A 25,965-nucleotide genomic window follows, 5' to 3' on the forward strand; every position below is an offset into this window, starting at 1 on the left:
CCCATAGTGACTGTTTCCAGGTTGGACTGGGCTGTGTGCCGCATTTTGTGCCATGGGATCTTGGCAGCGTTGGCTGCGATTTGGTGGGCTGTCACTCCAGGGCGGTGGCGGGGCCTGTGTCCCACTTAGGGGAAGCTGAGTGTTTCTTTGTCGGTGCCAGGTCCACGGTGCCATCTCTCTGTAAATGGCCAATGCGCGTCTCCGCAGCTCCTGCGTTTAGTATCTGCCCCCTGGTGGTCAGTGCACGTCATAGCGACCGGTCAGACGGTCAGAGGGATACTTAGCATATCAGCCTTTTATATATATAGATTAGTGTGGCTATGTGCCAATAAAACTTTATTTTCAAAACAGGCCACAAGCAAGGTATAGTCTTGAAGATACAGTTTGCTGACCCCTGTAGCCGACTAGTTGGTGCCTGAATATTCAAACATGAGTTCACATTAACAAACCCTATTAAGTGTTACCCCTACTAAGTGTCAAAAATCAAATAAAGTCATAGTTAGGATCCATAAACATGAATTTTACCCAGAAAAGGAATCTTCTTTGCCCTTGCCCAAGAAATCGCCTGGAGTTTGCCCAATGTTCCTCTGATTCCGAAGCCTCCTGGCACCAGAACACCACTGTAATCAACACACAAGATGAGAGTGAATTTGACATTATTTTTATTTTTTAAACTCTTATTTTCAGCCTTTCATGCTTACTCATCCCCAATCCAACATTAGAACATACGCTTGAGGTCTGTATTCAGAATTGATTACATGATCTGACATCCTGAACTTTCTTCTTGAAATCTTCCCAATGTATAAAGAAGTTGCAACAATTTCTCACAACTGACCCCAATATATATTTTTCTGACAGGTCTTTGTGGCATGAGCATAGTGACTGAGAACTCAATTCAATTTAAAATGTCACTGGTTTAGCCCGGCTGGCGTGGCTCAGTGGTTGAGCGTCAATCTATGATTCAGAAGATCACAGTTCAATTCCCAGTCAGGGCACATGCCCGGCTTGCGGGATCGATCCCCGGTATGGGGTGTGCAGGAGGCAGCCGATCAATGATTCTTTCTCATCGTTGATGTTTCTCTCTCTCTCCCTCTCCCTTCCTCTTTCCAAAATCAACAAAAATATATTTAAAAATAAATAAAAAGCCACTGGTTTATCTGAATAACAATAGGTTAGGGTTTTTTCTAAAGCACTTTATAAAAATGTTAAGATCTCTTACATAATCAGAAAGAGTTAATCTGGTAAAAATCAGCCTAAGATTCCAATTGCTAATTAAGTAGGGCACATAAAAATTTCTGTTAGAAGACACTTTAGACACCTTCTAGACAAACACTCATTTGAAAAGACAAGACTTCAAGAAAAAATCCAGGAAGGTCATGCTACCCTCCCAATACAATGCTACCCCCAAGAGTTCTGTCAATTACTTATATAATAAAAATGAAAATAAAATGATGTGGAAAAGAAAATATAACCAAGAGAGGAGGGTTGTCATGCTTGCACTTTAACTTTGTGTAAGATCCATCTCTGCATCTTTCATACAATCAACACATTCTCTCTAATACAGGATGCCCATTCTCCCCCAAATAAAACCAGTTCCATTGCAAGTGCCACTAACATTAACACGGCACATTGAAAAGTAAATGCGACAGTCGGAGAAAGATAAATATCACATGATCTCACTCATATGTGGGATATAATGATCAACATAATCTGATGAACAAGAATAGATCTAGAGACAAATGGTGTGGGGGGGGCGGTTAGAGAGCAAGGATTTGTATGCATGCATATTAGCATAACCAATGGACACAGACACTGGGGCAGTGGGGGCTTGCCCAGGGTGGGAATGGCTGGGGGGTGGTCAATTGGGGAAAAAGGAGACATATGTAAAACTTCAGACAATAAAAAAAAAATAAATGCGATGTGAATGTTTCACAACCACCCATAATGACCACAAGTACTCCAGGCTACCTTTCAAAACGCAAAATTTAATAATTGGGTCCATCAAATCCTTACAGAAAAAGCACAGTGTCATTCTCCTAACTAGGGTGAACGGTCCCCAGGACTCACTCAGCTTTGCATAGCTTCTGCCACGCCTCATGGAATTTCACAGGGTCCTCAGTTTCGGTGGTGTGCTCCAGATCAATGGAGTCTATGTACTAAAAACATCCAACAGATTAAAGGAACATTTAAGAAAAATACTCAGAAATATAAGAACTATCTAACACTATGACAAAATTATTCAATAACTACTTGTTATTCAAACACTGTACTGGACACTTGGGATAGAAAAGCGTATCTTTGTCTTGGAGCTCTTATTATCTTTAAGGAAGATTACGAAACCAGATAAACAGGCAGCAACAACATAGTGGAATAATGGCCACTATGAACAAGGAAGAGAATGCTGCGGAAGTAACCAGCAGCCACACCTAATCTAGACCTGGATGCTGAAGGAATGAAGGGAGGCAGTATCACCAGAGAAGACTGCTGGGAAGGTGATGTCCAAAAAGCTAAGCCCTTGAGGATGAATAGAAACAAGATGAGCATGTGTGAGCTTGTTGGGAGGAAGGTGGGAAGATGTGCAGAAGACAAAAGGATAATGGGGTGGGGGGTGGGGGAAAGGGAAGAAACAGTGTATAAAACCTCAGAGAAAGAAATAAAGTGGTGGCCACTCTGGGGCCCTCGAAAGAGGCTCCACCTAGCCAGAGAAGTTTACACTTGAAGCCACTGTAAGTGAAGGGACAACAGGAACAGAGAGAAACTGTAGAAAGATCATTCCAGGACAATATGGGAAATGAAGGAAGGACTGGAAAGCAGTCGGGACGTCACTGCAGTAGTTCAGCAATGTAAACACAGCAACAGACTGGACTTAAAAAGAATCCGCCAGGACCATGACTCAAATAGTACTGAGCAGAAGCTAATGCCAGTGAATTCCATTAAATGAAAACTTGTGTCAACAATTCATATGTTCATAACAATCCCCACATATCTATATTATTTTAGTATTTCTTTTGTAAAAATTATTACCTGATTACATATTAAGATATGAAATTTTAAAGGCTTAACACAATTTGCATCATAACAATTTTTCTATTGCTGTTTTCTGTTTTCTACAAGGGGGTGGAGGACTTGGAGGAATGGGAAGAACAGGAAGGGCAATATTCCTTGGAAAGCCAAAAATTAAAAGTGGTTAGAAAAGAAGGAGGCTGCAAGAGGTGAGCCCTAGCCGGTTGCTCAGTGGTTAGAGCGTCGGCCCACAGACTGAAGGATTGGGGGTTCGATTCCAATCAAGGGCACGTACCTTGTTTGCAGGCTCGATCCCCGGTGAGAGGTAACCAATCGATGTTCTCCTCACGTCGATGTCTCTCTCTCTCTCCCCCTCCCTTCCACTCTCTCTAAAACTCAATGGGAAAAGATATCCTCAGGTGAGGATTAACAAAAACAAAAAGGAGGCTACAAGAGGTGAGAGAAAAGTCGTAGGTCCTAAGCTAGTGTCGAAGTGGAAGTTACTAAATTTCTTGGACATAAATATGTATCTTTGTGCTCTTTATATAAAAGTCTTACCACATAAATCATGTGATAAGGCTTTCTTGAAGCATGATATACTCATGCAGAATATCATTAATTATAAACATTTATGTATATAGAGAGAAAAGTCTAGAAAGATATGCATTCAACTGGGAATGAGAGGTACAGAGAGAAGTGGGATATCAGGGAAGAGGAATCTTTCGCTTTCTGCATTTTACATGAAACTTTTTAAAATTTTCTACACTGAGCAGGTACTTCTATATCTCACAACCACAAAAAATTTACTCAAGCCCAGCCAGCGTGGCTCAGTGGTTGAGCGTTGACCTATGAACCACGAGGTCACGGTTCGATTCCAGGTCAGGTATATGTCTAGGTTTCGGGCTCCATCCCCAGTAAGGGACATGCAGGAGGCAGCCTATCAATGATTCTCTCATCAATGATGTTTCTCTCTCTCTCTACCTCTCTCTTCCTCTCTGAAATCAATAAATATATATATATATATTTTTAAATAACATACTCAAGTTATATATGATAACTTCATCCCATAATACTGATGTTAAAAAACAAATAATCAGCCCTAGCTGGTTGGGCTCAGTGGATAGAGCATAGGCCTATGGACCAAAGGGTCCCGGGTTCGATTCTGGTCAAGGGCACGTACCTCGTTTGCAGGCTCCTCCCCAGCCCTGGCCCTGGTCAGGGCACATGCAGGAGGCAACCAACCAATGTGTTTCTCTCACATCGATATTTCTCTCTGTCTTTCCCTCTCTTTTCCACTCTCTCTAAAAATCAATGGAAAAATATCCTTGGGTGAGGATTTAAAAAACAATAATAATAATAATAATCACTTTTTGCCAGATATCACTCCTCCAAGTTAGAAAAGGCAATACAGCATTTTTAAAATCTGGATTGCATTTCAATGCTAAAGGGGAAAAAAGTTCTGTTAATTTCTTGTTAGGCAAATACACTGTACTTAAATGAGCATGAAGTATATATGGCCCTGGGTGTGCAAAGCCTAATTTCAGGAACTGTGCCTTAAACCTGTATGCTCAATAAAGTTAATATGGCTACCAGTGGAAAGGCCTGCTTACAAGGTTGGCCCTTGGCTGGCATCTGGAAACTTGGACTTGGGGATCCTTCAACACAATCTACCTCTTTGATGAGATCAGTGCGTTCAGGGTGATTTGGCCATAGACACAATCTACCTCTCTGAAGCACAAGCTATATCAGAGTGAATGACTGAAATGTCCAGATGACCGGGCTGGGACTCACCATCAGATTCAACTTGTGGTTGATGGCCAAGGCTGAGTGTTCCAAAGCTTTAAACACAGAGGCATAGCAGTCCCTCAGCTTGGTGTATTTGCCGACCAAAGCTATGGAGCACGTTTTCTGTAGCCTTTCGTACCTGGGAGGGAGGACAGCTTAAGGTTATATGCATGTATCTTATCTCCATTCCCTTTTGCAAATTCAGACCTTTACCTTCTCCCCTTTTATGTTTTTTTTGTCACAGAGTATCCTGATTTATGCTAAGAGTTCATTTCTGAATTGCAGTAACTATTGTCTTCTTCTATCTTTTTTAATGTTTTTGCCTCCTCTAACCTTTATGTGATATTTAAAAAATGGAATGCTTCACAAATTTGCATGTCATCCTTGCACAGGGGCCATGCTAATATTCTCTGTATCACTCCAATTTTTTTTAGTATGAATACTGCCAAAGTGAGCACCCAAGGCGCTTTTCAAAACCTGAGAAGCAGACAAGCCTTGAACTTTATGTACTTGATTCAAATCTCCACCCCACCCCCAAGGAACTCAAACCTGTAGGCAGACAGATTTCAAAATCATAAGAAATCCCCACGTTGCTTTACATAAGCAAGCACAGATATAAAGCAGAGAAAAAGTTAAAAGCATTAAAAATATAAAAAGGCTGTCCCCATCTTATAAACATGAGCTGTTCTTGAATTCATTTATAAGGAGACATTGTACTAAAAAATGCATTCTGTGTCAATAGGAAACATTCCAGTATCAACTTTGTAAGGTGACATTATATAAGAAAACACATTCAAAGTGTCTACATTAAAAATTGCTACACCTATATAATTTTATTAACCAATGTCACCCCAATAAATTCAATAAAAACTTTTTTTAAATTGCTACATTCCCAGCTGGCCCACAAAAGCCAGGTTATTCATGGCATGCCTGAAAAAAATGGTGCTAAGAGAACTATTTAAAATGTTACAAGGCATTTAGATCAATTTTATGAGGAAATTCCATTCTACATAAGATGCTTAATCACATTTTGCCATTAGAGACACAATCTTTACTGTTGCTTTTGTCAGGAAATCTGTTCAAAGAACATGAGAAATGTCTGGTCTGATACTAAGTAGGTGGAAATGTCATCTTGGGGCTGAAGATATTTTAGGGCTTGGAAGCAAACCCTCCAACACCTAAGAACAAAAATGTTACATGATGAGGAATATTCCTCATTCAGATTAACATCTGCAAGGAGTACAAGAGCAACATGATGGCAAACAGGCTAGGAGGAGAAAAATACACAGGAAGCAAAGAAGTCAAAACTGGCAGGAAAGGTGACTTTCTACGAAGGTGACGAAAGTACCTAAGAGAAGGCTGCTAAACTTTCCACTTGCTACTTAATTTTTTAAAAATATATTTTTACTAGAGGCCCGGTGCACAAAATTTGTGCACTTAGGGGGGTCCCTCAGCCCAGCCTGTGCCCTCTCACAGTCCTGGAGCCCTAGGGGGATGTCCGACTGAAGGCTTACTGCTGCCGCAGAGGTGGGAGAGGCTCTTGCCACCGCCGCTGTGCTCACCAGCCATGAGCCCAGCTTCTGGCTGAGCAGCGCTTCCCCTGTGGGAGCACCCTGACCACCAGGGGGCAGCTCCTGCGTTGAGCATCTGCCCCCCCCCCCCCCCCCCCGTGGTCAGTGTGCATCATAGTGACCAGTCATTCCACAGTTTGGTCGATTTGCATATTAGCCTTTTATTATATAGGATTGAGGATTGATTTCAGAGAGGAAGGGAAATGGAAAGAGAGACAGAAACATCAATGAGGAGAATCATCGATTGGCTTGCCTCCTGCACGCCCCCTACTGGGGATCAAGCCTGAAACCGGGGTATGTGCCCTGACTGGTAATCGAACCTGGGACCTCTTGGTCCATGGAATGACGCTGAATCCACTGAGCCACCATAGCCGGGCTCACTTGCTACTTAATTTTGTGTTGCGCTGGAGATTCCGTAGCTGCCCTTGCTTCACCCAGCTCTACATAAAGGACGCAGGTAGCAAAGCCAGTTGGTATCAAGCCAAGATTCCAAGAGACAGCAGGTAAGTACTTCCTGTCCCAAATGTTTGGCCCATGGGAACTGGGGATCATAACACATTTGAGCACAACAGTGGCTGAGCCCTCACCCCCATTCTCACTCCTACATTGAGGGAGGGACATCAACTCTGCTCCCTGGAAGGAAGCAGGATTAGAGTCAACACTGCCAGTTTCTCCTTCCGCTTACTCATGTCTGGTCTTCCTAGGGCCGTGGTCAGCAAACTGCGGCTCGCAAGCCACATGCGGCTCTTTGGCCCCTTGAGTGTGGCTCTTCCACAAAATACCATGGCCTGGGCGAGTCTATTTTGAAGAAGTGGCGTTAGAAGAAGTTTAAGTTTAAAAAATGTGGCTCTCGCCCTAGCTGGTTTGGCTCAGTGGATAGAGCATCAGCCTGCGGACTGAAGGGTCCCGGGCTCGATTCCAGCCAAGGGCACATGCCTGGGTTGCAGGCTCAATCCCCAGTAGGGGATGTGCAGGAAGCAGCCGATCAATGATTCTCTCTCATCACTGATGTTTCTGTCTCTCTCTCCCTCTCTCTTCCTCTCTGAAATCAATAAAGAAATATATTTAAAAAATAAATAAATAAAAAAATAAAAAATGTGGCTCTCAAAAGAAATTTCAAACGTTGTCCTGTTGATATTTGGCTCTGTTGACTAATTGAGTTTGCCAACCACTGCCCTAGGGGATGAGGAGTTGCTCGGCAGCCGGGTGGGATAGGCAAGTCCACTGGGTCACACCAACCAGGGAGGAGGGCCACTGTCCAGGATGTATCCTGAGCCCACACTTCTGGTGCCCTCTTTCCCTCTCAGACCCACAGACCAGGCTCATAGAGCAATGCCCAGACCAGACCAGCCTCTACTTCATGGTCTTTCAACCATTACCTGGGTGTGAGAGGCAGGATGCTGATCCTGCTATGAGCTGCTGGTGGGAGGCAGGCCTGGAGTCCACTTCAAAGGGCCATCCCCCACAGGCAAGTCCCCTTACCTGACTGAGAGGCGAGGTTGTCCCCACTTTGGCCTCGGGTCCCACACTAGCTCTCCCATTCAGTTCAGTGAGGAACCTCTGGCCTCTGAACAGCACTAGACCTTCATGATCAAAGCTGCCCTTTGACCTCTGTTTTCCCCTTGTATCTCTCTACAGTCTGTACTGAGGGGATAAGGGCTAAAGAATGAACACTCCAAACTGCCATTACCAATAAACTAACATCACTGCCACCATGATGCAGAGAGAGTGATGCTCAATAGCCCCCCAAAATCTGTGAATGTGACCAGATTTGGAAAATGGGTCTTTGCAGATGCAATTAAGTTAAGGATTTCAAGATAAGATCATCCTAGATTAGGATGAGCCCTAAATCCAAAGATAAGAATCCTTAAAAGAAGAGAAGTGGGGAAGACACTGAGAAGTCCATGTGATGACAGAGGCAGACATTGAAATGATGCCACCACAAGCCAAGGAACACCAAGGACTGCTGGCAGCCCCAAAAGCTAGAAGAGACACATGGAATATATTCTCCCTCTGAGCCTTCAGAAGGAACCAACCCTGCTGATGCCTTGATTTTGAACTTCTGACCTCCACAATTGTGAGAGAATAAATTTCTGCTCTTCTAAGCCACCCAGTTTGTGGTGCTTTGCAGCAGCAGCTACAGGAAACTAATACAAAAACCAAACACTGGCTTTAAAAAGCACAGAGGCATAGAGTATAATTTAGAGCTATTTCCAATAAAACGAATTACAAGCCCTGGCCAGTGTTGATAAATGGTTAGAGCATCGGTCCATGCACTGAAGGGTCAAGGGTTCAATTCCTGGTCTAGGGCACATATCCGGGTTGCAGGTTCACTCCCCACTCCCAGTTGGGGCACATGCAGAAGACAACCAATCAATGTGTCTCTCTCACATCGATGATTCTCTCTCTCTCTCTCTCTCTCTCTCTCTCCCCCTTCCTCCCTCCCTTCTACTCTCTCTGAAAAGCAATGGAAAAAATGTCCTCATGTGAAGATTAAAAAAAAAAAAAGGGTTACAGTATTAAAATGTCTCATGCTTAAGGAGGATGAGCCCCAAGCTACTCTAAAAATTCCTACAAAGTGACTGATTCCTGCCAAAACCAGTTTGGCTCAGTGGATAGAGCATCAGCCCTCGGATTGAAGGGTTCTGGGTTCAATTCTGATCAAGGGCACATATCTCGACTGCAGACTCAATCCCTGGGTCAGGTTGGGGTGTGTGTGGGAGCCAACCAATCCATGTGTCTCTTTCATATTGATGTTTCTCTCTCTCTATCTCTCTCCCTCCCTTCCACTCTCTCTTAAAAAAAAAAAAAAAAAAAAAAAACAATCAATGGAAAAATATCCTAGGGTGAGGATTAATAACAACAAAAAATAATGATGCTGATAGTTAATAAATGAAAAATGGAACAATAACAAATAGCCAAAACTTCCCATTTAAAAGGATTTTTCTTGCCCTAGCTGGTTTGGCTCAGTGGATAGAGCGTTGGCCTGCGGACTGAAAGGTCCCAGGTTCAATTCTGGTCAAGGGCACATGCCCGGGTTGCAGGCTCAATCCCCAGTAGGGGGCATCCAGGAGGCGGCCAATCAATGGTTCTCTCTCATCATTGATGTTTCTATCTCTCTCTCCCTTCCTTTCTGAAGTCAATAAAAATATATTTAAAAACAAAAAAAGGATTTTCTTTAAGAAATTAACCAAATCTTAAAAACAAGCAAAACAAAACAAGAAACAGAAAACTCATGATATTTAAAACTATTTAAAATATCCAGAAACTAAGAAATAAACTAATAATTAAATCAAAATGCTCAAAGGTCCCAGAAATCTTCAAAGAATACAGTAAAACATCCTAACAATGTGCTAGCAGGGGTGGGCAAACTTTTTGACTCGAGGGCGACAATGGGTTCTTAAACTGGACCGGAGGACCGGAACAAAAGCATGGATGGAGTGTTTGTGTGAACTAATATAAATTCAAAGTAAAGGAGCGGAGGGGAGAGCAAGAGAACCGGATAGAACAGCCGGATCCGGCCCGCGGGCCGTAGTTTGCCCACGGCTGTGCTACAGCTTTAAACACATCCATACAAAACATACACATACAGAAAGCCAAATGCAACATAGGTACCTTTTAAGGTACATGCCAGTCCTACCCCCAAACCCAAGAATTATTAAAGATTACATTAGTAATTCCTTTTACATACCTGTCGGCCATATTTTTCCACTTGAAAAGCAAATTATTTGCAGAATCACCAATGGGCAAATCCAATCTCTCTTTAAAATATTTAACGATGCCTTGTTCCTCCAAAAGCACAGGCACTCGGTATGTAGAAGAAACATCATGGATACATATGACCTGGTTGATGATAAAATACCATATTTAAGTGGAATGACTCAAATATGCCACAGAATGAGTTCAAGAGTAAGCCAGAACTCAAGAGTCTGGCAGTTCATTTATGCTCATAGAAGAAAACCAAGAGCCCAGCCTGGGAAGGCACATGGGCATCCTTCCTTAATAATTGTCAGCTGAACCCAAGGCGACAGGCAAAGCCTCGTCTTGGTTACACATCTTACCAAAAAGGCAGATGTGTTCTCAGCATTGACTCTTATCTTTGACCAGGTGTCGGAAGTGGTTTTTGATATGTAAATCCAGTCAAGCACCAGGAATGCAAGAATGCAAATAATCTCCTTTGTCTTGACTTTTGGTGAAACTTCCTGGTATTTGGGGGTATAAAATAAACACACTGCATCGGCTCTGGGTCACTGTCTCTCCATCAGAAGAGGGCAGTGGTCACACACGGCCCCAGCTTTTTACTTCTATCTCTGTGTCTGTCTTTTTCTTTTATTTTCTCAATCCCCAGCCGCCCCTACTCAGGAACTGGACTGCTCTCTAGCCGCGCTGGACGTGGAAAAGAGAGAAATATTTACACCAGCCACCTAAACCAGAGGCAGAATTAACACAAGGTTAGTTTGATCAAATTACAAAATGCTTTGAAGTCATTATTCTACCCCTGGAACCATGGATACTGTGGCAGAATAAAAAATATATAAATATATATAGTATATGGTCTTTGTTCTCATTTCCTGAAAGAACTTCAAAAACCTTTGGAATTTTCTGAGTGACAGCTGTATCTTTGTTATGCTAATGAGGTGACACAGGGTGATCCCTAGATGGCTTGAGGATGGGAGTTAGACACCAGAAAAACAAACCAAGTCATTAGAAGGCTGGAACTTTCAGCACCTGAACTCCAGAGAGGGGATGTCAGGGGTATCTAGAGATTGAGTTCAATCATGTGACCAGTAATGAACTCCCAATAACAAGAAGACTGGGGAGCATCCTGGTTGGTGAATATGCAGGTGCACGGGAGGGTGGCTCGCCCTGACTCCATGGAGATAAGAGCTCTTGCACTCAGGACCCTCCTAGACCTTGCCCTATGTATCTCATCTTGCCGTAGTACATTTGCACTCTTTATATATAGCACTTTCCTCATTCTGTGAGTCATTCTAGAGAATTCTCAAACCTGAAAGGGTTGTAGTCAGCCAGGCAGAATTGTGGGTGGCTTGGGGACACTGGAAACTTAATGGCTGGTGTCTGAAGTGAGGGCAGTCTCAGAAAGGACTGAGCCCATAAACCTATGAAGTCTGACTCTCACTCTGGGTACTTAGTGTCAGAGTTGAATTGCAGGATCCCCAGCTGATGTCAGAGAATGGTGTTGGAACAAGGATGCTTCTTTATATGTCAAGACACACAGCCCAAGGCACCATGTTCTAAGTCTAGGTTAAAGCAGTAGCATTAAATACATACACCTTTGCTCCTAAATGTGGGTATGTAATTTGTTTGTCCGTTCATTTGTTGCTGCTGCTACTGCTGCTATAGTTGCTTTTGTCCGCTCCCTTCTTGTGGGTGAATTTACAAACCCACATTGAACACAATCAAATTAATTACACCTGTTAGAAGAGAATGGCTCCTTTGCCAGGTGGTGTGGTTGTTTTTCACACTTACCCTAACGAGCTTTCACCGCCCTCTCAAGTACATCCAAGAAGCTACTGGCAGGCACTTAAGGATCTGCCACATCCTAAATAAATGCCAAGGAATGTTCTGCCAACAGTATGTGTGCAGTCTTCCTAAATCTGTAGCTCTCCAACCAGGGATTCGTAAGCTGTTTGAACATCATCAACCTGATACTTAAGACTAGTGTGCCTCATTCGTGCATTCACCAACACAACTGAAAGTGCTGAGATGTCACTGACATGAGGCTTTGTCACAATTACTATGTAAAACCAAATCTCTGGCCCTAGCCGGTTTGGCTCAGTGGATAGAGCATCAGCCTGCGGACTGAAAGGTCCCGGGTTCGATTCCGGTCAAGGGCACATGCCCGGGTTGCGAGCTCAATCCCCAGTAGGTGATGTGCAGGAAACAAGCAAGATCAATGATTCAATCTCATCATTGATGTTTCTAACTCTCTCCCCCCCCATTCCTTTCTGAAATCAATAAAAATAAAACAAACAAACAAAAAAACAACAATCTAAATCTCTGGACAATCACAACTGCTATTTTACTCATCCTCCAGGCCAGAGAGATATCTTTTCAAATGTCATAGTAATGGGCCGCATCCACAAAGACACCTCCAATTCTCCATCCGGTCCTCAGCAACCCCAATGAGGAGAGTTTTAAATGCAAATTCACCAGCAACTATGAAATGGGAGCATTAACTCATATCAGAGAAAACGATGCGCTGAAAATGGCTAATAAACTGGCCTGTGCACTGATGGGACAGAGCATTCTTTAGAATCTCTAGTTATAGAAAACAGACTATATGGTCGAAAGTTTGAACTAAATCTGTTCTCAGAGCTAAGAACGAAAAAGGGGCTCTAAATCTAACAAGCTGTGAGTGAAAGCAACCTCACAGGGTGATCTGATCACAACTTCCTAACATTCTAGGCCCATTAACTTCCCTAGTGAAAGGTTTATCTTTGCCTTAATCGAGCTCTGACCATTGTTCTTCTGGGTTAACAATGCCAGAATAATCTTCTTTTTTGGACTCATAAGAGGTATAACCACCCTCAAGAGAGCATGTGATCTTGTTAACTGTCCTGTAATCCAATCCCCACCTCGCTTTCTCCCACCCCTCCTTACATTCCCTCCTTAAGCCCAGCCAGCATGGCTCAGTGTTTGAGCGTCAACCTATGAACCAGTAGGTCACGGTTCAGTTCAATTCCCAATCAGGATACATGCCGGGGTTGCAGGCTTGATCCCCAGTGTGGGGCATGCAGGAGACAGCCGATCCATGATTCTTTCTCATCATTGATGTTTCTATCTCTCTCTCCCCCTCCTTTCCTCTACCTGAAATCAATAAAAACATATTAAAAAACAAAAAACAAACAAACAAAAAACCTGTCCTCCAGAGTATTTGAGATCTTGCTTCCTGGCATTCGTCAATTTGGCTCAAAAAAAAACTCAGGCTTGGATGTCCTTACATTCTCCCTCTATTTAGGAAACCAGGTTATATGTGTTTAATACACACACAAAATACTATTGACCAATAGGAAGAGTACAAAAAACAAATTGAACAAAATCAAAATGGCTTGACGACATTAAAAACACAGGGGAGCCCATTAAACCTGCCAGCACATTTTCAGAGTAGTTCCGACTTATGCACTTGACCCTAAGCATTGGACAGTAGGTTCTTTATCAAACTGCCCCCTGAGATACAGAAATCTGATTAGGTGGCTTTTAGGCTTTAGAGAACTCAGAGCTTATCTGAAGAAAACAAAAGGTTTCTGCTAAACCTCACTCTTCCTGAACCCTGGTTATTATCACTTTTTAAATTATAGCCAACTCTGATCCCTTGTGCCTGAGCCTTACTGCAAACAAGAGACAGAGATAAGAAAATGAAAGAAAAAAGAAAAATTAACTCTCAGATACCTAGGTGGGAAGTCTGGCAGGACATAGGACCTAAGCCCAAATCATGGTACAGTTTCTGTAGCAATGAATTGAACTGAGGCTGCTGATGTAATCAGAAATGATAGGGTGAATGTCAACATAATGTGTGCTTTGCGGTGAGTTAAGCTGTAGCAGGTACAAGGAGAAATCGAAGTGAAAGCAGTCAGTGTCCTAGAAAGACAAGGTAAAGAGATGATAACAGCCCTAACCAGTTTGGCTCAGTGAATAGAGCGTTGACCTGCGGACTCAAGGGTCCTAGGTTCGATTCCGGTCAAGGGCATGTACCTTGGTTGCGGGCACATCCCCAGTAGGGGGTGTGCAGGAGGCAGTTGATTGACGTTTCTCTCTCATCAATGTTTCTAACTCTCTCTCCCTCTCCCTTCCTCTCTGTAAAAAAATCAATAAAATATATTTTTTTAAAAAGAGATGATAAGCAGGTGTGGTTCTCTCTCTAGAGATTTGACTTCGAGTTAAAAAGCCCAGCTGATTTTGTACCTACAACTTGAGGAGTAATTATGCGAAGAAACATGCACTCTATCTAAGGAATCAGGAGTCTCAAGATTGTTCACTTAAAGGCAAGGGAGCCGTGGCTGGATATGAGTTTTCATAAATGCTGTGAAAAGTAATATGATGATTTAAGAGGCATAAAACGTTGGCATCAGCAGAAGTACCTGCAAAGCAATAAAATCTAAAGAGCAGCACTAACCTGTTCAGGGTTCACATGACAAAACATAGAAATCTTTTCCTTCACAGCCATTTCGATGGGCTTTGAACTCCGGCAGACGATCTGTCAAAGTCAGTTATGCACAGGTCAGCAAGCAGGAACCGGCTATCCACACCGCCATTCGTTTTCAGAAGGACACAAGATAAATTTCTTTTTTGCTACAACAGACTTGCCTAGGTATGTACATGTTCATTCTGGGCATTCCATTTGGCCTTTTAGAAACTCGCCTGAGCACTAATATAAGCAAGTATAATCAAACTCAACACAACTCTACCAGTAAGAACTCAAAATGTGAATGTGTCTCTCATAAGTAGAGCCAAGGCTCACAAATGTTACCCCTTTAAAAATACAAGAACAGCTCAGCCAGCATGGCTCAATGGTTGAGCATCAATTTATGAACCAGGAGGTCACAGTTCAATTCCCAGTCAGGGCACATGCCCGGGTTGTGGGCTCTATCCCCGGTGTGGGGTGTGCAGGAAGCAGCTGATCAATGATTCTCTCTCATCATTGATGTTTCTATCTCTCTCTCTCTCCCTCTCCCTTCCTCTCTAAAATCAATAAAAATATATTTTAAAAAACATAAAAAATACAAGAACAGAGCTAGACCAGGGTTGGCAAACTTTTCCTCTAAAGGGCCAGGTGGTAAATAGTTTAGGTTTTACAGGCCATGCAGTCACTGTCCTGACTAATCAGTTGTACTACTGTAGTGCAAAGGCAGATATAGACAAATGTAAACAATGGATGGTATCATGTTCCAATAAAACTTTATTTACAATTTTAAAAGTCTTAAAAATTTCTTTTTTTTTTTAAATATATTTTATTGATTTTTTTTACAGAGAGGAAGGGAGAGGGATAGAGAGTTAGAAACATAGATGAGAGAGAAACATCGATCAGCTGCCTCTTGCACACCCTCTACTGGGGATGTGCCGCAACCAATGTACATGCCCATGACCGGAATCGAACCCGGGGCCCTTCCGTCCGCAGGCCGACGCTCTATCCACTGAGCCAAACCGGTCAGGGCTTAAGAATTTCTTTCCAGGAAACAGGCCTACAGGCCCTTACTTGCTGACCCCTGATCTAGACTATTGGTAATAACTGGATTACCTACTATAAATAAGAGCAGTAATAGCCCATCCAAGTAGGGTCACGGGAAAATCTCCAAGGTCCCACCTCACTCTCAAGGACCCAGGGACCATACAAAATGGCAGGACATTGCACTTGACCAGGTGTCAGTGTGGCCAATCAAAGGAGGGACTGGAGGAGAACCAATGGCCAATTTAGAAATGTGTGAAGTGACACTTGAGGATGAGGAAATACCCTTCTCTCTGGATCCCAGATACAAAAAGGTCAATGTCATAGGAAGCATTTGGGAGCTAGAAAGGACTTAGATGATGTTATAGATTAAGAAAAGGAGGTCCTATTGCCAAGAAATTTACCCACTCTCTTTAACTCACCAGATCAGGAGACAGGCCCAACCCCCTCAGCGCACGAACACTGTTTTGTGTGGGTTTGGTTTTTTGTTCTCCGGTAGCACTGGGCTGAAAAGAAATGGGTCACTGTTAGTACCTTGGACATTTAGCTCTCCTGGATAGTGTGTGGATCCCCAGCTAAAATACGGAATAAACAGAATATCATAGGAAGACTTATAGAAGTTGCTGTCTATACTTATCTGGAAAGCTCACCTGTGGGACAAGGCTAACATGGATGTTACAGAAATTCTCTCTTTTTGCTTTAAACTGAAATTGTCTGAATGCTTCCACAAATGGCATTCCTTCGATGTCTCCGATGGTGCCACCCAACTGGAAATGGAAAAAAAGACACAAGTGATCTTCCATGTTACACAGACTAATAGAAAAAGTCTTCATAAGCTAAGCAGAAATTTATGGTGACACAAGAACAGACGTTTGTAAATACAGTGGAACCTCATTTCTCGAACTTCGTTCCAGATGGCTGTTTGAAAACCGAATCATTTTTTCCAATTAGAAATAATGTAAATTGGTCCAGCCATTGTGGTTCAGTAGTTGAGCATCTCCCGGTCAGGGCATATGCCTGGGTTGTGGGCTCGATCCCCAGTGTGGGGCATGCAGGAGGCAGCCGATCCATGATTCTCTCTCATTATTGATGTTCCTATTTCTCTCTCCCTCTCCCTCTCCCTTCCTCTCTGAAATCAATAAAAATACTTTTTTAAAAATAAAATAAAGGGACAGGAGGATCCAAGATGGCGGCGTAGGTAAACACCTAAACTGCTGCCTCGCTCAATAATTTGAAAACTACAACTAAAAGACAAAACGTCTATCACCCAGAACCACGGGAAAGCTGGCTGAGTGGAAGTTCTACAACTAGAAGGAAAGAGAAAACAGCACTGAGAGGTGCACAAGCGCTGAAAAGCTGAGGTACGGTGGCACGCGCGAATCAGGCTGGCGATGGGCGACTGGGAGCGCTGCTTTTTTTCAACCCGAAGGGAGACAAGCTCCCGATTACTCCGAACTCCAGTTTCTGGGGAGACGCGGGGGACCCAAATTCCTACGGGGAGAAGCTGGACTGTCTGCCATCGAGTCAGAAAGTAAGCGAGGCTTGCTTGCAGGGCTGCGCGCAGGAATAATTGTTTACTGTGCTGGGGCGTGGGACGCGGAAACGGGGTTGGAGACGCAGAGCAGGCTTACTGGCAGCCATCGCTGTTTACCACACCCTAGCCTAGTGATGCCCTGAGACCCCGCCCTGCACAATCTACAAACCCACCCAAGCTCCAAGCAGCAGCTTTAGCATATGAATAGCCTGCCCTATCGCAGCTTAACCTAGCAAACTTGCAGCCCGGGTCAGACAGCTCCAAAACCTCCAAACCCCAAGCAAAGAGGAGAAAACTGTAGTTCTCGCTGTAGCTCCTGCTGGGTGGCCTCAGACAGTAGCTGACCTGCACCCCATTAGAGATCCAGAAGCCAGCGTACCTAGTGGTCAGTGTGAGACACCAGATTTCAACTCCTCACTTCCATAAGTGACACATTCAAGAGGCAGACTCAGTGAGCACCAAAGCCCCACTGAAGCAAGTCCTGCCCCCTAAGCGTTTCTCCAGCACAGCAGTTCTTCCATTATAGACACAGCGGGTCCTCACAGCCAATTGGCCTGGAGGTCAATTCCTCCCAGTGTACCAACAGCAATCAAGGCTTAACTACACCAAGACTTTGCACTCAGCCTACAAAGGGGTGTACCAAGAGCGTCCACCTCAGGTGATTGGGGAGGCTGAGCTACTGGCCCCTATAGGTCACCTACCACATAAAGCCACTCCATCAACACAGGGAAGCAGCAAAATGCGGAGACAAAGAAACATGTCACAAATGAAAGAAGTGGAGGAAAGCAAACTACTGGACAACATAGAGTTCAGAACCACATTTATAAGGTTACTCAAGAATCTTCTAAAAACCGCTGAGGAACTTAGTGAGACCTTTAAGGATCTTAATGAGAATGCCAAAAAAAATGGAAAAGGACCAGTCAGAAATTAAGCATACACTGTCTGAAATAAAGAATATACAGAAACTCAACTGTAGATCAACGTACCCCAAGAATCAAACCAAAGATCTGAAATATGAGGAAACAAAAAACACCCAACCAGAAAAACAAAAAGAAAAAAGAATCCAAAAATATGAAGATAGTGTAAGGAGCCTCTGGGACAACTTTAAGCATACCAACATCCGAATTTTTGGGGTGCCAGAAGAAGACAGAGAGCAACATATTGAAAACCTATTAGAAGAAATAATGACAGAAAACTTTCCCTACCTGGTGAAAGAAATAGACTTACAAGTTCAGGAAGTGCACAGAACCCCATACAAGAGGAATCCAAAGAGGACCACACCAAGACACATCATAATTAAAATGCCAAGGGCAAAAGACAAAGAGAGAATCTTGAAAGCAGCAAGAGAAAAACGGTTAGTTACCTACAAGGGAGCACCCATACGACTGTCAGCTAATTTCTCGGCAGAAACTATGCAGGTCAGAAGGGAGTGGCAAGAAATATTCAAAGTGATGAACAGCAAGAACCTACAACCAAGATTACTCTACCCAGCAAAGCTATCATTCAGAGTTGAAGGTCAGATAAAGAGCTTCACAGACAAGAAAAAGCTAAAGGAGTTCATCACCACCAAACCAGGATTACATGAAATGCTGAAGGGTGTTCTTTAAGAAGAGGAAGGAGAAGAAAAAGGTAAAGATAAAAATTATGAACAACAAAATGACATCAAATAAATACCTACCAACAAGTGAATCTAAAAATCAAGTGAATAAAAAATCTGAAGAACAGAATGGACTGGTGAATATAATAGAATCAGGGACATAGAAAGGGAGTGGACTGACAATTCTCAGGGGGAAGGAGGTGTGAGGGGTGCGGGAAGAGACTGGACAAAAATCTTACACCTATGGATGAAGACAGTGGCAGGGGGTAAGGGCATGGGGTGGGGTGGGGAATCAGGTGGAGGGGAGCTATGGGGGGGAAAAAGAGGAACACCTGTAATAATCTGAATAAAGATTTATTTAAAAAAATAAATAAAATAAAATAAAGGGAGATTAAGCAAAGGGAAGAGAAAATGGAGACTAGAAAATAAGAAGGGATATGCAAGTGGGTAAAGGGGGAAATGAGGACATCTATAATAGTGTCAACAATAAAGTTTAAAAAAAAAAAGAATAGGTGCTGTAGTCTGGAATTGCAGAGAGAGGAGTGTGTTGGTGCTAAGGATTAACAATGAACACCCAGAAGGACGTCCAACTCCCAAAGCAGCAGCCAATGAATGTCATGCAGAAAATGAAATAAAATCCAGGGATCCAATCAGATGCAGAGAATGTGGACACATAATAATGTACAAGAAAAGGACTAAAAGATTGGTGGTTTTTGATGCTCAATGAAACAGAATTCAGAATATCTTTGTTTGCATTTGGATTAGCTGTTAATGTTGTATAGCTTTTGATTAGTATACTTATCTTTATAAATACAACTATATACACATGATTTCATTTTAAAAGCCATATTGTATTTAGGTATCTATTAATAGTTTATATAAAGATTATTTTTTGTTCCAAAAAAAAAGAATAGATGGAGTGTAGCACAGCCAGGTAAACAGGAAAGAGAGTAAACAGAGCCTGAAGAAGGGGGGAAGAAAGCAAGGGTGAGGAGGGCTTTCAGGATGATCTAATCCTGTGTTTATAAGATCTCTCTGCCTGTTCTGTGAAGATATGGATAAAATTAAATAAACAAGTCATGCTATCATTGATTCATTTGGATTATACAGACTAGTAAATTACCACAACCCCCCCCCCCAAAAAAGGGGGGATCATTATAAGGCTGTTAACCCTTCATGTCATCAAGACTGAAAATGTTAAATATAAAATGGAGGGCTTTAAGAAAAGAGAAGGCAATTCATTAGAAGACAAAAAGATCCAGAATATAGAGCCACCTGGCTCTTCCTGGTGTGAAATAGTGAGCATTCTCTCTGTGTCACTCTAACTCTCTCTCTGTCTCATTCTGTCTCTCTCCATGAAGGAACGAACACACACACACACACACACACACACACACACACACACACACACTGCAAGCATCTGAACAGTCTCCTTGTAATGGTGGTATGATTAGAATTAAATCACTACTCTTAAACATGCTGGTTTTCTGAACCAAGCAGTACAAAAAGCCCTGAGAATATTCCTGATAATATAATCCTTTGATAAATGTTAACTTAATATATAATGTGCTTTCAATAGTTACTTAAGCATTTAACTTTAGACTGGGATGAAATTCATCTTAACCCATTCATCCTCACCATATTTAAATACTTAAAGACTGTCACATGGATTTTAAAATTAATTCTCTAGCATTTGAGCACCTACTACATGCTCAACACTATAAATGAGGTGCTGGAAGATTTTAAGACAACATGTTCCTAAGGAGCTCAGAATTTAGGAAGGGGAAATAAGGCAGAACTAAAGAACAATAATCAGGAATAAAACTTAAGCACTAAGTGGAATGATCTGGGTGTTGCAGCCAGCTTTGACATCTCGGATTGATCAATAATTACCCAGCCCTAACGGGTTTGGCTCAGTGGATAGAGCGTCGGCCTGCAGACTGAAGGGTCCCAGGTTCGATTCTGGTCAAGGGCATGTACCTGGGTTGCAGGCACATCCCCAATAGGGGATGTGCGGGAGGCAGCTGATGGATGTTTCTCTCACATTGATGTTTCTAACTATCCCTCTCCCTTCCTCTCTGTAAAAAATCAATAAAATATATTTTAAAAATAAAAAAAAATAATTACCCAAACTTACCACATCCCAAACTGAACCCCTGGCCCATCACCTCTGGGCCTGTTTTGCTGGGTACTTTTCCATCTCAGCAAATAGCATCTCTTCCCACTCACTGGTTCAAGCTAGAATTATTGCATCTCTTGCCAGGATTACTGCAATAATCTAAACCAGGAGGTGGCAAACCATGGCCTACTGCCTGATTTTATATATAAAATTTTATTGGCACACAGCTCTGCCCATTCATTTACATATTGCCTATAGCTGCTTTCACACTACAATGGCAGACTTGAGTAGCTGTTGACATTGACAAAGACTCTCCCACTTGCAAAGCTAAACATATTTTTTATCTGGCCCTTTACAAAAAGAGGTGGCAGACCCCCAATCTTAAGGGCCCACAGCTTCTACTCTCTCCTGTCCTACAATCAAACCATTTGTCACACACCAGCAGAATGACCTTTAAAAAACTCAAAATATGCCCCTCCCCCCGCCCTTGCTTAGAGTAACACACTGCTTCACTAAAAATAAAGCCTAAACTCCTTTATGTAGCCAACAAAGGCCCTTCTTTTTTTTTTTTTTTTTAACATATTTTATTGATATTTTACAGAGAGGAAGGGAGAGGGATAGAGAGCTAGAAACATCGATGAGAGAGAAACATCGATCAGCTGCCTCCTGCACATCCCCCACTGGGGATGTGCCCGCAACCCAGGTACATGCCCTTGACCGGAATCGAACCCGGGACCCCTCAGTCCGCAGGCCGACGCTCTATCCACTGAGCCAAACCGGTTTTGGCAAAGGCCCTTCTTGATCTGGCCCTTGCACAGATCTCTAATCTCATCTCATGCCCCCACCTCCCTACTCCCCCACCCCAGCCTCTCACTCTGTACTTCGGCCCCACTGGCCTCTCAGATGGGCTCACTCTCCTTCCTACCCCTTCTTCATCTCGCTCCCTTTTATGCTTCAGCCCAGGGAGCTATGTCCTCCTCAGAAAGCCGGACCCTGACCACCCACCTAAAGCAGTACAAGGTACCATTGTTTTATTTGAGTCCTTGTTTCCTGTCTCTCTACCTACTAGGCTGTAAGCCCTATGAGGGCAGGAACGTGCCTGCCGTATCTCCAGCACAAGCCCAGCACACTACATGCAGCACCTGGGGCTTAGGTTAGTGGTAAGGACAGGACAGAGGGTCTCAAAATTCAATATAAGCCCTAGGTAACAGCATTCTAGTGCCTGTTTTCATAATTACAATGGAATCAAACTAAGAAGTTTCAGGATTTCATTGCTACAAAAGAAATTCTTCTTTAACTCAGATTACTCAGATAACAAAACATAATTAAAATTCAAGTTTCCTGGGTATGGAACAGACAGAATTATATGATAACTCTGTAAAAGAATGACAATCTTAATTATGAAAATCCAAGAAATATCACATGCAATCAGGAAACTGGCAGGAGGTGAAGGGTGTAAGTGCTCATTAACTACAACGCAGCAGAATCTAATGGGGGAGAAAAAAATTTTTTTAGGAAAAAAAGAGGTCTGCATTAAACGAAACCTTAAGGAGACATCTCCATTTTTTGATGGGGGTGTACTGGGAGTCAACAGGAAATCCGGAAAATGAAGCAAAACTTTAAAGATTGTCTGATTCTGCCCTCACGTGGCATGCAGTGGTATTGCATTCTCTCCATCTATTTGGAGAGTCCCATTACCACTTCTCTGGCTCGCCATTATCATATTAGTAGAATATTACTAAGTTAATTATTTCCCCACACAATAGGGGAAATAGCACCCATAACAATAGTTTAAAATCTATGCAAAGCTTAAATTGAAGCAACAGCAAATTTATGAGCTGTGTAATGTCCATTTTGCCTTTAACAAAAGGAGTCTTCTTTTTTGAGAAGGAAGGAAGGAAGGAAGGAAGGAAGGAAGGAAGGAAGGAAGGAAGGAAGGAAGGAAGGAAGGAGAGAGAGAGAAGGAGAGAGAGGGAGGTGGAAGGAAAGAGGGAAGGAGGGAAGGATGGAGGGAGGGAGGAACAGACAGAGGGTGGGAGGGAGGGCCTGGCCTGTGTGGCTCAGTGGTTGAGCATCGACCTATGATCCAGAAAGTCATGGTTCAATTCCCAGTCAGGGCACATGCCCGGGTTGCAGGCTCGATCAGTAATTCTCTCTCATCATTGATGTTTCTGTCTCTCTCTCCCTCTCCCTTCCTCTCTGAAATCAATAAAAATATATTTTTCTTAAAAAGAGAGGAATGGCCGAAACCGGTTTGGCTCAATGGATAGGGCGTCAGCCTGCGGACTGAAGGGTCCCAGGATCGATTCCGGTCAAGGGCATGTACCTTGGTTGCGGGCACATCCCCAGTGGGAGGTGTGCAGGAGGCAGCTGATCGATGTTTCTCTCTCATCGATGTTTCTAACTCTCTATCCCTCTCCCTTCCTCTCTGTAAAATATCAATAAAATACATTTAAAAAAAAAAAAGAGAGGAATGAAAGAATGAAGGAAGAAGGGAGGGAGGGAGGGAAGGGAAGAACCTATATTCCTTTAAACCATGCATAAATTATTTCAAGTTCATGCTTAGACAACCTGCACTAACATGAACACAGCCTGTCAGCTCCACAGGTCTAAGAAGTTGAGGCCTCAGTGCAAAAATGCTTCTATACCCTTAAAACTAAAAGTTAGCTTTGGTGGTTCTTTGAAAGCTTAAATCATACACACACACAAATGTTGCACACAACTTAAACCCAAAAGTATGTCTGACCTAATGCCCAATAAGCAAATATAAACATCAGGGTTATATGGAAAAGAAGGAGTTTTTCTGGGGACAAGTTGGCACAGTTTATCTGTTTCCATGAAATTAAAAATTGAGACAATAAGTCCTGGAAGCAGGAGTCATTGTCTCATCATATTCACAGCTATCGTGGAGCTAGTACATATTGAAGTGCTTAATTAATGTTTATTAAGCCAAACAAATCAACTCAAGAGCAGAATTTTAAAAATTGAGAATATAGATATGGAAAAAAATGAACAATGTGCAGGTACAGGCCTAACATGTTTGCTTGTTGTTTTTTGAGATGGAAACTTTGGTTTAATCTGAGATGTCATTGAGAATTTTGCATTTCATTGTGCAAGTGGAATCTTTAACAATTAGAATCTGACTCTATAGCATATGTCTTGTAAAATGATGACAGAGAGTCAGGTGTGTCAGCCCCAGAATCTATATATATAAAAGGCTAATATGCAAAGTGTCCCCTTGGGAATTCAACAGGGAGACCAGGAATTCGATCACTTGCTATGACGTGTGCTGACCACCAGGGGGCGGCACGTAACATGGCGGGCAACCAGTGGTGGCTGTGAGGTGCTGAGGGAATGAGGAAAGGAGGAGGCAGGGAGACGGGGAGGTGGGGGGAACCACGCAGTGGCGGCGTGCGGGTGGCAAGGGAAGGAGGAGGTGGGGAAGCGGGGAACCTGATTGGCCCTGATCATCGGCCAGGCCTAGGGACCCTACCTGTGCACAAATTTCATGCACCAGGCCTCTAGTGAAATATAAAAGCTTTGTTCACAGATGATTCTCAAAAAACAATGGCTAGAAAAGCTAAGACAAAAAAGAAGTGTTAAGAAGGCTCATCCCGTCCAGCCAGTGTGGCTCAGGGGTTGAGCAATGACCTATGAACGAGGAGGTCATGGTTTGATTCCCAGTCAGGGCATATACCTGGGTTGCAAGCTCAATCCCCAGAGCGAGGTATGTAGGAGGCAACTGATCAATGATTCTCTCTTATCGTTGATGTTTCTATCTCTCCCCTTCTCCCTACCTCTCTAAAATTAAAAAAAACAAAACTATTTTTTAAAAAAAGAAGGCTCAGTCCCAAGGTCAAATTGAGTTTATATTTTAATGAAGTTTGGGGGCAGCTCAATTACATTAAAAAATGATTTCCCCTTCTCTTTTTTGTGGTTATTATTTTAAATGTAGATTTTTTTTTAAATGTATAATACAAGAGGCCGGGGGAGTGTCCCTCAGCCCAGCCTGCACCCTCTCCAATCTGGGACCCCTGGAGGGATGTCCGACTGCCCATTTAGGCCTGATCCCGGAATCGGGCCTAAACGGGCAGTTGGACATCCCTCTCACAATCCAGGACTGCTGGCTTCCAACTGCTCACCTGCCTGCCTTCCTGATTGCCCCCAACCACTTCTGCCTGCCAGCCTGATCACCCCCTAACCACTCCCCTGCCAGCCTGATTGATGCCTAACTGCTCCCCTGCCAGCCTGATCACCTCTCACTGCCCTCCCCTGCAGGCTTGGTCACCCCCAACTGCCCTCCTTTGCAGGCCTGGTCCCTCCCAACTGCCCTCCCCTGCTGGCCATCTTGTGGTGGCCATCTTGTGTCCACATGGGGGCAGCCATCTTGTGTGTTGGAGTGATAGTCAATTTGCATATTACTCTTTATTAGATAGGATAGAGGCCTGCTGCATGGGTGGGGGCCAGCTGGTTTACCCTGAAGGGTGTCCTGGATCAGGGTGGGGGTTCCCTTAGGGCATGGGGCAGCCTGGGCGAGGGGCCTGTGGTGGTTTGCAGGCCAGCTACGCCCCCCAGTGACCCAAGCAGAGGCCCTGGTATCTGGGATCTATTTATTTTCTATAATTGAAACTTTGTAGCCTTGAACGGAGGCCTGGGCTGGTCAGGGTGTGCAGGAAGTTTGGCTTCCTCCATTGCTGGGGAAATCCAAGCTTCCTGCTGGCTCCGTGGCCACAGCCATTTTTGTTGGGATTTATCTATCTTCTATAATTGAAACTTTGTAGCCTTGAGTGGAGGCCTGGGCCGGCCAGGGTGTGCAGGAAGCTTGGCTTCCTCCATTGACAGGGAAACCCAAGCCTCCTGTTCGCTCCGTAGCTGCAGCCATCTTGGTTGGGTTAATTTGCATACTCACTCCTGATTGGCTGGTGGGCGTGGCTTGTGGGTGTAGCAGAGGTATGGTCAATTTGCATATTACTATTTTATTAGATTATTAGATAGGATACCTGAAAAAGTATGCAAATCTTAAGTGTACAACTTGAAGAATTTTCTCAGTTTAGCCATTACCGAAGTCAAGAAATAGAATTACATTATCAGCATACCAGAAACCCTCCTTTTGCCCCCTCCCAATCACTGCCTCCCTCCTCTCCAAAGGTCACCACTATCCTGACTTCT

At 43.3% G+C, this 25,965-nt stretch overlaps 1 protein-coding gene and 1 pseudogene across 7 annotated transcripts in view; one reads left to right on the top strand and one right to left on the bottom strand.

The window, feature by feature from the left end:
• Positions 1-25,965, bottom strand: part of CTPS2 (CTP synthase 2) — a 130,700-nt gene that overhangs the window by 81,689 nt on the left and 23,046 nt on the right. For all 6 annotated transcript variants that reach the window (XR_013959718.1, XM_080651917.1, XM_080651914.1 and 3 more), the window contains exons 5-11: positions 16,197-16,313; positions 15,969-16,052; positions 14,497-14,577; positions 10,051-10,202; positions 4,795-4,927; positions 2,068-2,156; positions 526-620 (exon numbers count right to left, since the gene is read on the bottom strand). Coding sequence is in view for 5 of the 6 variants with exons in the window: in XM_080651917.1 (XP_080508043.1) it covers positions 526-620; positions 2,068-2,156; positions 4,795-4,927; positions 10,051-10,202; positions 14,497-14,577; positions 15,969-16,052; positions 16,197-16,313 (751 nt within the window). In the remaining variant the exon portion in view is untranslated. The remainder of the gene's footprint in view (positions 1-525; positions 621-2,067; positions 2,157-4,794; positions 4,928-10,050; positions 10,203-14,496; positions 14,578-15,968; positions 16,053-16,196; positions 16,314-25,965) is intronic.
• Positions 19,244-19,404, top strand: LOC308239775 (DNA-directed RNA polymerases I, II, and III subunit RPABC4-like; annotated as a pseudogene). The gene has a single exon. The product of its transcript is annotated as a DNA-directed RNA polymerases I, II, and III subunit RPABC4-like (transcript).

Source organism: Plecotus auritus, assembly GCF_963455305.1.
Source record: "Plecotus auritus genome assembly, chromosome: X".
NCBI classification, from domain to species: domain Eukaryota; kingdom Metazoa; phylum Chordata; class Mammalia; order Chiroptera; family Vespertilionidae; genus Plecotus; species Plecotus auritus.